The 17,758-nt window shown below is 34.9% G+C and overlaps 1 protein-coding gene across 1 annotated transcript in view; it reads right to left on the bottom strand.

Moving 5' to 3' along the window:
- Window positions 1-1,078: 1,078 nt before the first annotated feature.
- Window positions 1,079-17,758, bottom strand: part of LOC149783643 (uncharacterized protein CXorf38 homolog) — a 63,142-nt gene continuing 46,462 nt past the window's right edge. Inside the window, exons 5-7 of the mRNA XM_089932881.1 lie at window positions 12,875-13,444; window positions 9,979-10,137; window positions 1,079-1,864 (exon numbers count right to left, since the gene is read on the bottom strand). Of these exons, the coding sequence (XP_089789007.1) occupies window positions 1,079-1,864; window positions 9,979-10,137; window positions 12,875-13,396 (1,467 nt within the window). The 5' untranslated portion in view covers window positions 13,397-13,444. The remainder of the gene's footprint in view (window positions 1,865-9,978; window positions 10,138-12,874; window positions 13,445-17,758) is intronic.

Genomic DNA, 17,758 nt, shown 5'->3' on the forward strand with positions numbered 1-17,758 from the left:
TGAAACCTCAGCTGCTGGAGCCCCAGACTCGTAATACATGGGTTGTGGTTTCAGTGGGTCCTTGGGAAAAGCACTGAGTTAACATTTTCTTGTAACTCCCCACTGTCCAAAAATGGATAATTACTGTAGTGGCATGCATGTCTAAGCAGGTCATCTACAAATGCATAAAAGCATTTGTCTGTGTCATGTATTTTTTTAACAATCATGGTTACAAGTTCTTATAAAAGGTGAGTCAAAAGAAGTTCCAATTTCTCCAAAGAAATGAAAAAACTGACTTTATTGGCATGAAAATGTAACTAGTCATCTCTGAATACACAGAAATATAATTTTTTTAATCGTGTAGTTTTGTTCATCTGTGCTAAGGGCTGTTCCATTTAAACATACATGGTATCAAGGGAGGGCACTTTTTTAAAAATATATGCCAGGATACTCTGATTTTCAGGGCTCATATTAAAATGATAAATAATTTCTAAATTGCATCTATGGGTGAGTACCCCACTTTAAAAGTACCTTCCCTGGATCTCATGTATGTTTTAATAGAACAGCCCTAACAAGGTCTTCATGGAACAAGTCTAACTACAAAAGATTTAAAAATGCTTAATAATGGAAAAATCAAGATAACGTAAAGAAAATCTAATTAGGGTTAAATAAAAACAAGGATGAATTTGTGCAATCCATCTAACATGCTTCTCTGGGTGGAAAGATGAATGTACACATGTGTAGACATTTGAAGGAACTTAAAGATGGACAGGACCAAATTAAGAGGCCACTGCTGCAGGGAATTATTAATGAAGCTTTAAGGTTATGGAGGAAAGTGGTAATGATGTAATAGAATGAGATGGATAATGCAATAGAATAATGATGAAGAGCAAAGGAATGTTGGTGATGCTGTGACGGAGGAATAATAAATACACTGCTTTGCATGTGATTGCACAATCACTTAATGATGCATGGACACTTCCAAGTTACATGGAAGAGGCAATTTGGTAACTACTGTTTCTGTGAGGGATAAATGATTACAGCATTACTTTCATCGCAAAAAAGCATGCCACGAATAGCAGTGCTTGGGTTTATGTAATTAGGTGAAGTGATCATCTTGATTGTGACTTTTATAAATAGATTTACATATATCTTTCTTACCCTGAGAGCCACTGAATTTACTACTTTCCACCACTTGCTCACGAAGATGTAGAACTTCTCCACCTAATGACTGCACATTTTCCTCTATCCTCTGACATCTGGTATCCTGACACGAAACTCTACTGTCCACAGACTGTAAATTTTCTTCTATCCTCTGACACCTGGTATCCTGACACGAAACTCTACTATCCACAGACTGTAAATTTTCTTCTATCCTCTGACACCTGGTATCCTGAAAAGAAACTTGGTGCTGGGTTGTGTTCAATTTACTCTCCACAGACTGTACATTTTCTTCTATCCTCTGACACCTGGTATCCTGACACGAAACTCTACTGTCCACAGACTGTAAATTTTCTACTATCCTCTGATACATGGCATCCTGAGAAGAAACTTGGTGCTGGGTTGTGTTCAATTTACTCTCCATAGACTGTACATTTTCTTCTATCCTTTGACTCCTGGTATCCTGACACGAAACTTTACTGTCCACAGACTGTAAATTTTTTTGTATAGTGCTAAACCTGGTATCAACATTTTCCTCCAGATCTGTCAGACATGCACGCATGTCTAACTTATGTTGTAGAAGCTCCTGATGGATGCTTTCCAAGTCATGTTTCTGTAAGCCAAACTGATTCTGTAGCTTCCCTATGGCATCTCCATGAATTTCCCTCAGAGCTTTTATATCCTGTTCAAGGTCAAGAAATACATCTACTGAGGAATCACGTATCTATAATATATTAAGAAAAAAAATTATATTCAGTGAGAAACTTTTATAGATGACAAGAAAGTTTCCCTGTTTGAAAGGGTTAAATAGCAATTTACTGAAAAATAAGAAGTTCCTGTCACAGAATTAGGCAAAAAAATAACTTGGTTTTGCCTTAGAACTATTTGACTATTTTTCGTTATACATGCGTACAACGTTATCTAGGGTGAATAAATGTTTTTCCAGGTAAGCGACTGTACTAACATGTACCTCGCCGGAAATTACTTGCGACGAGGGACATTAAAAACATGATATGCATGGGTATTTTACCCTATTACTCACTCTCCAATGGATTTAAAGAAGATCAATTTCTAACCGACACACTGGTCGTTTTGGATCTCATCAAGGAGTGTATGCTCTCCATTGTGTTCTCCAGCTATAGGGGTAAGTGTTAAATTTATATTTCATTTGATATGCGGAGCTTATTCAGTTTGTAATGTCATATCGTGTAATGATGCATTTAATACAGCGCAGATAACTGTGTAATTGTGAACTTTGAATTACAACTTGCTATTAGAGTTTAATGTATTAGCATATATCTAGAGATTTTTCAGAACCCATTTTTATGACCAGTTTGATTTTATTATAGCTGTCTAGAGCTGTCTGAAGCTGTTTAGAGCTGTCTGGAGTATTTAGGGCTGCATGCTGTCGATATGTATGTACGTATGTCTGTACATGTGGTAGTGCCACAGAAGTAGACGTAGCTAATTCAAGGGTGCTGTATGCTGTCTGTACATGTGTATACGTATGACTGTACACGTGGTGGATCCGTGAAGGGTGCGAGTGGCCGATAAAAATGTGGGCCAACCCAAGGACTCGGTGAAACTGTGCGGTTCATCAGTTCAAGAATCGTACGATTGTAGAAGGGTCAAGAAGCATATGTGTGTACCAATTGTTGTTTCAATTGGGTACATTTTTATTTACATAAGATTATTTTGAATCTTAGTTATATTCCAGGAGATTATGTGAATCTCACTTACTGTGCATAACATTATTTGAAACACATTTGAATACCTTGAGATTATCTGAATCCTATCAGTAGTACCATACGTGAGATTATGTGAATCTCTCTTATAGTGCATATTATTATTTAAAACGTATCTGCAGTACATGAGGTTTCTTGAATCTGTATTTCATATTGAATTCATATTTTTGGTTTATTTTCAATGTGTGAATGTTTGTGTAGAGTGACTGGATCAAATGTATGAGAGAATCATTGTACTTATACACCATATATTTTTCTTTACTAATTCATTTCATAAATTTCTATCTTTCACAAATTGTATTTGTATTATTCATTTAGTCCAAAATCCACTGTTTCTATTCTGCAACAGTTCCAACTAATCATTTCTTTTCAGATCTAAATTAAAACATTTACTTGCCCTTTAAAGGTCAACCCAACCAAAACCAATGACCAAACAACATGTGTACTGTGATCTGGCATAAGAATTTGTCAAGAGTGAGTCTTTCAAATACTGAAACAAGTATACAGACTGATGTACACAATGTGCACAAGCCTTGCAGACATTAGAATGGAAAGTGGATTTTTTTGCTAGGTGATTTTATTGTGAGAAGTGACGTGGTAACGATTAAAAGGTCTAGTTTCAATCAATTACTAAATAAACATGTTAATGTTTCAAGGACCAATATGAATTATGTTTTGACTGTGCCCTTGACAAAAGGTCCCAATTTTGTAATCCAAAGGAACAGAAAAGGCACACTTATATAAACTAATCAACTTAATCATGACGACACTATATGCACAATACATGAAATAAAAACAGTCATGAAGTTAAATTCATATTAAATGTTCCCAGAAGGTAAAATTGTAGCTACAAATATTAACAATCAAGACTAATTACTCTGCTGATATTAGACCAGGAAACCAACCCAGTTAAAACATGAGGCAGTGCCCAGGCTCCAGTATCAACTAGTCTGAATTCTCAAATTGTTCGGAAAGTGAGAGTTTACTTAATCTTGCTTACAATACATCAAATAATATTGTAAATTTCAGTGGGAGAGACAGGTATTGGGAAGCATTAAGTAACTCAACATAAATATAGAAATAGCTTAATCTAACATTTATGAGGAATTAAGAATTACTAACATTTTTCTCAAACTTAAAATTATATGAATACATGATATTATTACTGAAATGTACATACTCGTATGTTGTATTTAGAATGCACATTTAATTGCTGTATGCTAAGTAATAAGAGAAGAATTATTGCCGTAGAAAATCTGTTTTATGAATACAATATGAAATGTATTGTAGATGTTTAGTTTTACTGGATCACATTCAATTACCAGTATATACATGGACCTAATCTGTGGTATTTCAGAAAAAAATCATTTTTATTTCTTTCCAGATAAAACAACAATTAAAAGCTGGGCATTTTCTGCCAAATTTGGTCAAATTATGATCATAGCTATAGAGAGTCAGTGTAACAAATTTAAAAGCATTCCAAGCCAGGAAGCTTTCTGCTAAATTTGAAAAAATTATTTTGAGCAGTTTCTGACAAACATTTCAGGAGGCTTAAACTATTTTTGATAACGTTGGTCGTATCTGATGACAGATTAGAATCATCTTTACAAAAATGATAGTCCTCCATGTCAGGATACTAATAGAAATAATTTAAACATTTATCAATTTTAGCAACAGTAGCCACTTTTGACAGTGTGTCAGCATGCAACTGAATTACCTTCATGTCTAGATGCTTCTATAAAATTTCCTATAATTCTGTTCAGCAGTTTTTCCCAAAACCTTATTTAAATATTTATTTTCTCTGTAGCAACACTGAAAGCCATCCATTTGAAAATGCTTTAAAATTTGATAGAACTGTGTTCAACAGTTTTCAAAAGGTTGCTCAGAGGATTTTTTATATTTATAATGAATGTCACATGTGATGCATCTGTTGTAAGGAATCTAAGCACTTAATGTCAGAATAATTTCTGTCCAGTTTGGTCAAATTCTTTAATGCAAATATTTTAAGAAGCAGTCTTTAAATGGTTTTCTAATTTCTGTGATATCCATATTTGATAGAGGATATTATGCATTATAAAAACAAAACTGAAAGACCCCTATGTATATATGCTTGATTTCCAATCTGCACTGTTTCAAGAAAGAAATAAAGTAAAAAAGATTCCAGTTCTATTAAACACTGGTAAAACTGGCCAAATATGACAGCAGATCAGCATTATTTGACTAAATCTAAACCCATACCTACCAGTATGCTTTTTGTGAAATGTGATAAAATTTCAGTGGGACAGCTTTGAAAAGTAATTTTTGACAGATTTGACATGTCTATTAATGGCAGTCATATTTGATAGTGAATTTAGATCATTGGTAATAATTGTCATATGATGTTAGCTAGGGCATCTGCTGAATAAACATTTAATGCCAGGATGCCTTCTGTAATATTTGGTCAAATTCTATTAAATAATTTTTAAAAAGTCATTTAAAACTTTCCTAAATTTTGCAATGTCTACATCTAAAAGCAGATAGGTATGATCAGTACAAAATTAGAGACCTCATGGCCTGGATGATTTCTAATTTTGTCAGTTTTGGGAAGAAATGAAATCAGTATTTTTTCCATCTTTCTTAAAGACATCAATAAACTACAGCAGATTTGCATCATTTGTATTAAATTAAAAACCATACCTGACAGCATCCTTTCTATTACAATAAGGTAAAACTATATGGGTCACAGTTTGAAAAGCCGTTGCTGAATGATTAAATATGTTTACAAAAGACAGCCATATCTGATGGTAGATATTTGGAATACATTGCTACCTAGATGCTTTCTGTCCATTTCGGTCAAATTCTGTTGAGTGATTTTGAGAAAAATAAATTTAAATGTCTTTCTATTGCCTTATCTGATGCTGGACTGGCATATTTTCTATGAATTTTAATCCTGTACTGCTCATCAAATTGGAGGTTATCTAATCTACATTAATTAGTCATTTGGCTTCCATTTTGAATTTACTTATTGCACAGTAATAATTGTCTCATTACTATTAAGTTTGCTGTGGACAAATGAATGGCTATTCTGGATGTGTCATTTCAAAATTCATGGGATCAGTAATGTTAGTAAGCCAAACCAGCCAGGCAGGCCAAACCATTAGCAACAAAAGGAGGGGGGGAGGCGTGAACCAACCATTTTGGGGCATTTTTAAGGATCCATTTTTAAAATTGAGGCCTTAAAAAATGTTGAGATTTTGAATGAAAAACGCCAATCTGAGCCTTGTGTCCACCACAGGCACATCGTCGGTGATGTCCACGAGTGTAAGGGTGGTGGGGGTCAAGCCCCCCCCCCCCCCATGTGTGTTATGAAATCATTGAGCCACTGTTGCTTTGCACAAAGTCATGAGTATCCCTAGAAAAAAATAATACAGTTGTTAAGGCACGTCGCTAAGTTGATGGTTTGATGTAGTACATTTTAGTATATAATCTATGTGCTAAATGGTTGCTCAACAAAAGATTTTATCAAGACCAATGTGATATTGTGTTCTAGGATTGTGTGATTTAATTGCAATGAATCCATGAGGGGTTTTCTGAGCATTTGCAAAAAAGTTTTTAAACTTATTTATGTCTATGTCACTGGGGCACCAAGTCTAATGTATATTTTGCATGATATGTATATCAACGCTGTTAAAGATAACCCAAAAATTACAGTTATATCTGATCACTTTGGGGTTCTGAGGGTATCGCTGCGTAACATAAATGATATCCATGTTTTTATTCCTGCTTTGGGAAAATATTCTGGCTGGATCTGTTTGTCAAGCATGAAATCATCACAAAGCACAAGATTACTGATGCTGCCATCAAGATCTGTGACCAACAATGCAGGATTGATGCCAGTGATAAATTCAACAACATCTTGAAAGTGGAATGAACTGCTCCAGTGGCCTAGTGGTTAGAGCATCTGCATCGGAAGCGGGAGGTTGTGGGTTCCATCCCTGGCCAAGTCATACCAAAGACTTAAAAAAATGGTACTAACAGCCTCCTCGCTTGGCGCTCAGCATTAAGAGGTTAGTGTTAGGACTGGTCGACCTGGTGTCAGGATAATGTGACTGGGTGGGACATCATACTACATGTCTGTGGCATGATGCCCTAGTGCTAGACATCACTATAAACTGTCACACTGCAGACATCGTAGCTATATGACTGAAAAATTGTTAAAGCTATGTTAAAAATCCAAATCACACACACACACAAGGTGTAATGCTTGTGTTTCAAGGAATCCTTTGCAGCTTCATTGAATTCTTTGAGGACATCATAACATTGATGGTTGTCTCTGGATGGCGCTACTAAATAAAGTATGTTTCATTTGAGTCACCTCATTATCAGGTTGAGTAGCAAATGAGATTTAGCAGATGCAGACGAACCGATGATTATTGCACAGTAATGATGGATGATGCTTGATTGGTCCTTGCTCTTGTGTCACAGAAAAGTCAATCACTTTCGTGTTGTAGGAATATATTATTATCACATATAATCATGAGTCTATATCGTGTTTGATGCGAGATGATCACTGATATCATTGGATCAAGAGCGGCAACAACAAGGAATCATCAACAGCCACTTACAGGTACATGCTTAAAATGTGGCCCAAAATATATGCGTTTGTGAGCATTCCTAGTGGGCAAAGTTGTGGTGGTGACATCACCCTGACAGTCGGAAAATTACTCCATGGGCTAAGTATCCTGGTGAAAAACATCTTCCAGGATATAATTAATGTGGTACTGTAACCCGACTTGATATCAGACTTGACAAGGAAAATTGACCAGGAGCTGATGAATTTCCAGTGAATGCGATTGATCAAGCATGCCATGCTCATGATATTGCTTTTAAAAATAAAGATCGGTGACAATGACGTATCACTGACGTCAAGCTGATTTGCATGCTTATAAAACATAAAAACATGCTAGAATCGCTTGCCAACTTGTTGGTAAGATCTGCGATGATCGACAAACTAGCAGTTGGGGTAAAATCCCCCAGGATGGGCAATTGATTGTCTGATAATAATGGAATAAATTTATTATAGTCCAAGAGGATACTGGAAAGGCAATTAGCAAACTCGCTGATGCAGCAGGTGTCACACATGGTGTTGCCGCAGACTGGTTGTCCTAACAGGCAATATGGCAAATTAACTGCCACCATCTAAAATGATTCAATGTGCATGGCTTGATGTTAGCACCCCCAACGAAGTTCATCAGGCAGATATGTTGTTTTTGCCCCATGACAAGGTACTCAAACCCACATATAAATAAGTACTGACGTTGAAGTAGATACACAGAAGCAGAACCATTGCCAAATAAAACAGCAACTTAAGTCACAGCCGTGTTTGAACAAATTTATCAATGTGGACCTTTACAATGGTCACAACTGCTGGTAAAGAATTTATTTGTGCAGTAACATCGCTAATGCAACAACATAATGTTGAAATCAAACATGGACATGCCGCCATACATCGTGATCTGGTAATCGTTGAGCGATTTTATCAAACACTTGCTAAGCGATTGTCTGGGCATCAGTAACCCAGGAATTAATGATGGAGGACACTTGATATCATGAATTAGTTATAAGACTACAGCGCCTGACAGCTGTGCTAAATGAAGTCATGCATGGATTTGCTATAAAACCCACTGATGCTATCTCGAAGAAACACAATACCGGCTAAGAGACCAGTGAGACTGTTGCTGGGTAGCAATGTGACAATCAGTTGTTTATATAAGCCTGGCAAACTTGAAGGTGGTAAAAAAAAAGAGCAACTGTTCCTATCTGGAGTGTAACCCCCACATAAAGTTTCCAGTGTGGTAAGATCTACAGGTAGGCCTGCAATTTACAGACAAGAGTTGACGGTTGATCATCAATAAGACGTTTAATGATGCATATGCATGCAAGCATTGAGGATCTCATGGTGACAAAAACATTAGGTGCACAGAAATGCCAGAGAGCATTATATATATATATATATATATATATATATATATATATATATATATATATATATATATATATATATATGACAATACCAACATGGACATGTTGATCACCACCTTCAATACAGCAACGACCGAAACAGCCAGCAATATCCTTGGTAGACATCGCCCAGTCAAGAAACCCTGGGTCACAGCTGAGGTTCTGAACCTGTGTGACAAGGGGAGGGAACTGAAGAAGAAAAAGAATGATATGAAAGGGGCAGAGCAGTACAAGGCAGTCAACCGGGAAGTCAAGAATAGCTTGAAAAATGCAAAAGAAAACTGGACAGAAGAAATGTCCGAAGACACTGAGAGAAACTTGAAAAGGAACAACAGCAGGAAAGCATACCAACTGGTCCATGTTCTAACAAGCACAAAACAATGGCGGGTTACCTTCTTACAGGACAAAGCCAGAAACTGCCTCACAGAAGAAAAAATATTCTGAAAAGATGGACAGAGTACTGTACAACATCAATGCCAACCTCATCACAGTAATAGAGCACCTCTATGACAAGGCCACCAGTGCAGTGATTTGAAAGTCATACATTTATTTTACATTTAATTTACCTGTGGGGATTAATATAAAGTTCTCTGTACTAATAGTGTAATCAACTTGTAACTCACCTTACTCACTTGACTGATATAGTATTCCTTATAAAATCTTATAGGCATTATGATCCAGCTTTCCTAGTAAGTTTTTAATGAAATACTGGTGACAATAAGGAAACCTTCAACAATATGTCAAATAGTTCATCAGATGAATTGCCTACAACTTTTCAAGCATTCTTGATATGACTGATTTTTATTGAAACTCTGAAAAGCATAAAAATCTTTAGTCTTTTTAAGTCATCAAGTAAATCGATCATTTTTATTGCATAGTTGTGAGTGAAAATATTTCTCTTCAACTGCTAGCACCAGTGTACTTGTCTCTGTTTGCAAGTTCATTTACTTTTCTAAGTATAATTAGTTCACATGAAACAGTTATTCTGTCAGTTCACTCACTTGCTCAGTAGGATTTCCTGGAATAGTTCCCCCTCAAATGCAGTATCTCACATTGCCATAAAATAATCCCATGAATAAGTAAAGCACTATACCTGCTTGATGTATGACACAGCAGAGATACAGTCTGGCAGACGATAAAGATGTTTCGGATCTTCAAGCAAATCTATGATTTCTTTTATGAACCCCATCGTTTCTCCATCAGTCAGCTCCATCTGGGGTGCATGCATAGTGGTGTTCCTCACATTCAACACCTATTGTAAGAGTACTTGTCTTTCAATTATAAACATCATAAGTGATATTAACTAATGAATTAAAACAAGACTACCATTAAACCCACATTATATACCCATCATATATTTCATAATCCTCTGTATAGGTACTAGCAGAGTATGGTTATGTTGGAGGTTACTGTCTGATGTGTCTCAAAGACTTTGACCTTTAAACCCCAGAATATATAGGTTTCTATATTACCTGAATTGCAACTCTACCAAAATGTTTTAACAAGAAACCTATTCTTAGAATAAAAGTGTTTACTGCAAAACCCAGTTTGATTGTAACTGACACTGACTAATGAATTTTCAAATAAAAAATTTATAAGCCTGTCCTACACTTTAAGTACAAGCCATTCCATAAATTTTAGTCAAGGTGCATGATCAAGACTTCAGTTTATTATGCGCTATTTTTTTCCACTTACAGTGCTATTGAGTTTGGACCCAAAATCAATCTTCCTTCTCTCAGTCTCAGTGACCGTGTTCTTTGATTCCAAACTGATAAGCATTTTCCTTCCAAGTACTAGCCATTCACAAAGAATGGTAACTGTAAATGGTCGAGAACTCAAGTTATGGTACTAAAACTACTTTTTCTTTCACACAGCAACTTTGGCCTTTGACCTTTTGATCACCAAATCAATAGGTTTCTTCATTATCCTTAATATAAGCCATCCACAACATTTGATTAATGAAGCTAGTGAAGAATTGGAGTCATCTTGTCTAAACCATTTTTCTTCTTCAGTCATGTTCACCTCAACCATAGACCTTTAACCTTTGTAATTAATACATATAAGTTTCATTATTTTTACATGACTTTGTGCAAGTTATCCACAAAGTCTAGTAGCTGTGAATGGTGGACAATTCAGAATTATGACAGATGGATGAAAGGTTATATGAACATCATAACATTAAACATTCCACCAATCAGTTTTATTAGCAACATCATTTTCATACAAGATTAACTAGAGCAAAGGATGAACAAGTCTTTAAAGTATCATGGCAATCCTCCAAGTAGGAAAAGTAGCAACAACAAACTTAATGATGGATGAAAATCATGCCATAAGCTCCTCTGGTCTAGAGTTTTAAAAAAAACAAGAAGACAGGGAAAGTAACTTTAAACTTGAAAATGTATTTTAGCTGCTAAATTCCTGACAAACACTTGGCCAGATTATTTATTGTGGGCAAGTACTGTTGAAGACTTATCATTGAGAAAATGTCCAAGGGGCTCCCAAAGTTAAAACAATGCTTGATATAAATATAAGCACAGATTCAGCCAGACAATTGGCCAAACTGAAGTCTCTGAATCACAAAATGAGCCAGTTTTTATGGTACCAGTAAATTATTAATAAATAAGTGCTTGTAGATAAACCATTTAATAAAGTTATATTTATATTGTTATTATGGAACTGTGATTGATGCTATTTTATTTTAATGCATAAATAATTAATAGAATTTTTTTGCTATTTCAATAAAACAACAAGCCTGGAATTTAAAAAAAATGTCCTTGTATTCAGAAGGACTAGTAGATTTTTGAAATTTTCTAGTGCTGCAGAATCTTTACGAGTCCTTCCCACAAACATAGGCACATATCTAGATTATCACATCCATTCATTAAGAACACTTTTTCTTTTTTAAATATCACATCAATTCATTAAGAACACTTTTCTTTCTTAAATATCGTACCCACTCATAATTCAGATGTATAAATCTTGCTTTAGAAATCAATGTTACTTGAAAATATCCTCTATAAGTTCACAAGAAAAACAATGATTAATTCTCCACAATGTAACCATAAAAAGGAAATGAAAAAGTAAATACTTTGTACAGGCTCATCCGCCAGAAAATAGAAATAATAACAGAAAAACAAAGACCTCACTCACGCTGATCACTATGTATTTTTGCTCCACAGACAACTAAATTACAGAGAAAGCTGGGAAAGAAGATCTCTTGTTATATTATATATTTACTATGTAAAAAATTGACTTAATTCTGATTTTAATTGCTATTTGAAGAATAATTTTCGGGTACATTTATTTATCTAATCTTCATGTAACCACTGGCAGAATCCAGAAGAAAAATGAGTGACCGATATTTGATTCTTTATGGCCCCATTTGATAATCTTCATGCACTGGTGGTCCATCAGATTGAATCCCAGATTAATTCTTGGTCAGTACAGAGAGTGTCAGTTCAACTGACCAAGTGTGAACTCACTGCATAAGAAAACGTAATAATGGAACTCCTAATGATCCAGAATAAAATGACTGGCTTCAATATGATGGAAATAAAATGTACAATTTATTTGACAGGTGTGCAGAAATTTTTAGAGAAAACACAGTTATAATGGATATGATACATAGTTTGTTATGCATTGCTCTACTTCTTAAACTAATAAAAGAATGCATCTCTCATTAACAGTATGAAATTAAAACAGTTATTTTAAAGATTTTAATACTTAAAATGTTTGATGTTATAATGATGCAATAAGCATGAAATATGTTGTAATAAATAATGAAATAATTGGCTGGTCAGAGCCTGAAAGAGAGAATATACCCTACAAATGAAACCCAAGAGACTCTAAAGTATCCCTTTTATAGGGAATGTGGAGCAAACATTATGGGCTGTTAAAATTATTTGTCCAGAATATCAGTGTCAAATAAGAATGTATTATTAAGCTAGTATGACAGAAACAGCATGTTTTAACCAAATTTAAAAACTTACTTTGTGTGTCTGTTTAAGTCCAATAGGGGAAAGCAACCCATGAAAGTGTCTACAATTTGCCATTAATGTTAACAGCGCCTGGTGATCACTCTCTTTGGGATCTGTGTTGGTTGGTTTCTGGCCCCTGGGCATAAAAGCCTTAGCACACTCCCAAGCATTGTAGGCCCATGAAGTCACATCACAGTTGTTCCAGTAGATTCTATCCGAACTAGGATTATCAAAAAGATTAAGCAACTTATCCAACCAAACATGACACCCTGCTTGGCAATGCCTTGTCTTCCAAAATCCCCACACCTTGTGCTCATTTTGTGTAATATCCCTAGCACTACAACTTCTGCATTTTGGATGTGGAACACGAGTACCATGATATATTTTTTTCTTCAGTTCCTCATGTATCAGGTTGACTTCCGTTCTGACAAATGAGTCAAGAGCTCTCTTCATGTACCAGAGGGCCAGTCCCACTTTCAGCCAATTTCTGTATCCAGGATCTTTAATATCCTGACCCGGAGAACTTGCTGCCATTTTCTCTAACACCAGCTACTTAAATGGTTCAAGTTTGTCCATTACCTACTGAGGAAGAGACATTAAAAATTAGAAATTGTTCCTCATTTCATTCAATGGTGCATATCTGTTGTTTTAATACACTGCAAATGTCATACTATAGTGGTACCTGAAGGAAATGTCTGGGACAACATCATAGCTGCAAACCTCTGGGTATATGAATGCTGACTGCTCATGACAAAAATACTGATTTTCATGAACAAATACTGATTTTTAACATCAAAGATGCATGTGATACACTCTTGCACCTTCTGAACAGGCACCTTGTTCCATTTGGGTGTCCATTCAGAAGGTGCAAAAGTGCAACATACTCACACTCAGACACAGGCTTTTCCAAGCTTTGTTTTTATCAATCATCATGAATTCCTATATACCTCCTTTCACTGATGATCTGAATTCTGTGATTTTTTTTACTGAACAGTTTTCATTCTAGCATGCAACTAATCCTTTGCAATTTTACTGTCTGGAAAAAGTGTGCAAAATAAATCTCCAGCAACACTAGCAACTGAAAAAGGAAGGTTCATTTCAATGAATTACATCAAGGTTTTCTCTGGTATTTATGAAAGTCATACGTTTAGGCTGTGTTGTTGATGATGAAGCAGCAAGTTGATGTTTATTAGCTTTTTCATGCTGTTTTATGTCAATGCTCAATAGTGCAATTACAATTATACAATTTGCAAAACGCAAAGTTTTCTCCTTTACTATTGTACAACTCATGTAGTTCATGTACGTGCTCAAAGTCACTTTTTAAAGCTATAGGTTATCATTTTAGAAAATTTTATTACACATACATTTAAATGGCATTGATTCACTTTATTTCACAACTTGTCCATCAAAATTCTATTGAAGATTATTGTATAAATTCCTCGAAAAATGCTTACTGGCAAATTCAATGATAACGCCCTTCGACATTTTTAGGCACAGTCAAGCAAGCGGGGTGATCCTATTTAAACTGGTTTGGTTGGGCGCTATGATGTAAGAGAGAATGCACCTGTGGTTGGGAAGTTGTACTACAAACATAACCTGAGATGTGACAATGACGTTATTTATAAACAAAGCCTGGTAAAACACTGGCAGGAGAAAAAACCGTGACACAAGTCCAATAAATTGGAGGCAGCTATGTAACTTCATATGTATCTTCTATTTGGTATGTCATATCTTTTATCTGATTCCCATACAAATATGTGCTTTCATACATGTAAAAGACAGTAGAAAAAAGGGTGTCAATTCAGGTTTTAGTTAAATTTTATATCATGCTAAATTATCATTGTGAAGAAATGTCATATGTACAACCTATGAATAAAATTTATTTAATGTTACTTCTTTATCCCATTCAAAGTTGAACATCCACATAGGAGATTAATGCAAATGAGCATGACTTCTTGTTCATGCAATCATACCTTGATTCCCCCTGCATTAGTAATAGTTCAATCCCACAGGCAAGTTGATTTGGAAGACAACGAATGTGTACACTCACCAATTAATACAAGGCAACTAACTCTTGCAGGTCACAATCTGACCCCTCCATGACTCCAATCAAATTTTTGATACTATCTACTTATTCAGTCACTCATAACTTACACCACTGTAAAAGAAGACATTCATCCATGTACAATTTAAGTAACAATACTGATTTAGAAGATCCTTTTTTATGCGAAGTATATATGTTGCTTCACACAGGCACACAGAACATAACCCAACTTCTGGTGTAAATGCGACTACTGGGCATTATGTATATAAACAATGAATACTGGTGAATAACAACAATTCAAATTTATTTTCTTTCATGCTCATTCGGAAAATAAACCTTTGTACATTTTCTCAAGTAATCTACTTATTTACTATACATGTATCATAGCGGTCATGACCCTTAGATATTTTCATAAAATAAGTGACTTTCCAAAGACCATATTTCATGAGGGAAATTCGAAATATTTTTTCTTGAAACAGATATTGTAAAAAAAATCTTTAGCACCGATAAAGCATAAGAAACGCAGTTTAATACTGTAGAAAATGGCAGAAATTTCAATCACAACATCGTATGTGACGGCTAGACATTTATGTTTAAGTTCAAATATCTCCATCCCTGTGAATGCACATGTACTTGATTCCAGGGGAAACTAATGATAACACACATTCCAATTAACTGGGCTATTATTTTCCCCCTGAATCAAATGTCATTGTGTGAATGGTATTTGTTGTATTTAAACAAAAAAGGGGGTGGGGTGGGGATAATATCCTAGTCATTTTTTGGAACCAAATTTCAAGTTGTCAAATAGATTCCAAAAATATTTCTTGCCCTGAAATGTGGATCATTTAAAAAAAGATTAGACTACAATGTATTATTATGAAGAAAAAATTATTGAGAGAAATTAGATTTAAAAAAGGACCTTGTTAAAAAAAACCTCCCCACACACCAATTCAGAGTGAAGTGGTTGTTTAACCTTCCATTCATCTGCATGCTCATATGGACAATTCCAAGTCTGTTAAGTGCACCCACTCCCCAACAATATTAAATTTACAGCAATCAAATCTTACGCTTTTTCACTGTAAAAAGTAGATGATCAAAATACAAGTTATTACTGCAATTTTAAAAATACTATTTCTTTAATTTTGGTTACTTTTGGACTGTGACTTTTACCCACGAAAGTATCGTTATCATGATTGACATAAGAGCACATATTTGGTATAGCTATCTCTATGCATGTGTAGATGACTTAAATATATTTTCAAGGCAAAGCACCTATTTTTCAATGTTGTACATATGGATATGTTTGCATTTGTATTTTTCTTAGATAAATGCATTGTTTCCTTATCTTGGCCAAAAATACAGGAGGTAGACAAATGGATATTGGTATGCATATGTCTAGGCATTCTGTGTCATTATCTTGTCACTCCATAATAACCATTATAATTTTTCAGTGATTAATTACTTCATCAGATCTAAATGTAGACAATCTACATGACCTTCCAGGTCATGTAAAATTATTGGAAACTTGCATCAACACTCCTCAAAAAAAAAGGAAAACGTAAATTGCTAGTTTTTAGTAAAATATACATTTTTTAAACTGAAAACTGTAACATATTAATATACAATTTCTATGTATATGTTTTATGTGTACTTACATATTCCTTCACTTCTATCAAATGTTATCCCCATAAATATTTGTATCTTACATTTTATGACATTATCTCCACCTTCTCAGTAACAGGCGACAGTTTTTTAAAGGACTTTTTCATTACATTAAATCTAGGTTGCCTGAGAATCTTATGATTGAAGGAAAGAAAAACACAGGCCTTGATAACATTATTTCTAGGCTGAGAGAGGATATTCCAGCTTCTAAGGATGTGTGCTATCCAAAAATGCTGTCTTACATAATCATGAAAATAATTCCAACTGTAAAAAAGTCTTTTGTGAGAGTTAACCTTAAACAGATAAAGAACATACATGGTATAACTGTAGATATATCAAGCAGCAGAAGTCAGCTAATGGGTCATTCCATATCAAGTGGGCCAGATTTTGGAAAGTTGGAAATTTGACTCCCTAAAAAAAATCTGTAAAAAATATATGCTGATGTACGTGTTGAGGGATGATGACTTACAAAATATTAGACTCATAGCTCAAAAACTGACTGAGATACAGTTTTCTAAGAAGTGAGTATCACCAATAACTTGTGAAAGCATGTAGCTGGGGCTGATTTTCAAATAACTTTTTTCCACATTTTTAATTTGGCTAGACAATTTGGAATCACAAGTCCTACATAACTTTTTGTTTAGATCAACTTGAAGTGATGTTTGAAAAGACTCATTAAGGAAAGAACCAATGACTAAAGCAATCCCGCTCTAATGGCATTCACTCTGTGCCTGTGTGTACAAGACACAAAGCAACGGATAAACTTTATGAAAAATTGGCCCTTCTATATCAGTAAGGTTACTTAAATGGTAATGATGAAAGGTGTGGAATGTCCTCTTTACAGTGGTGTAAGTTATGAGTGACTGAATGCTCAGATTGTGATCTGCAAGAGTTAGTTACTTTGTGTTAATTGGTGAGTGTTAACATTAGTTTCCCCCAGAATCAAGTGCCTCTGTTCAATCCAGTAACTTTCTTGAAGCTATGCTCAAGGTATGTTGAAAAAGGCATTTTCAAAGTATAATTAACATCACTAGATTTATCATGGTTTCATTATTACATATTTATATTTTTTCCCCCAAAGCCCCTAAGATATTAAGCCAGGAGTTGTCCAAAAATTTAAATCTAAAAACAACCAGTCAAATTTTCTGACCTTGGAGATCAACAATTTTCTCCTCAGCAAATGGGAATTT

This window comes from Sinohyriopsis cumingii, chromosome 14, assembly GCF_028554795.1.
Source record: "Sinohyriopsis cumingii isolate HCF-2022 chromosome 14, ASM2855479v2, whole genome shotgun sequence".
NCBI lineage: Eukaryota > Metazoa > Mollusca > Bivalvia > Unionida > Unionidae > Sinohyriopsis > Sinohyriopsis cumingii.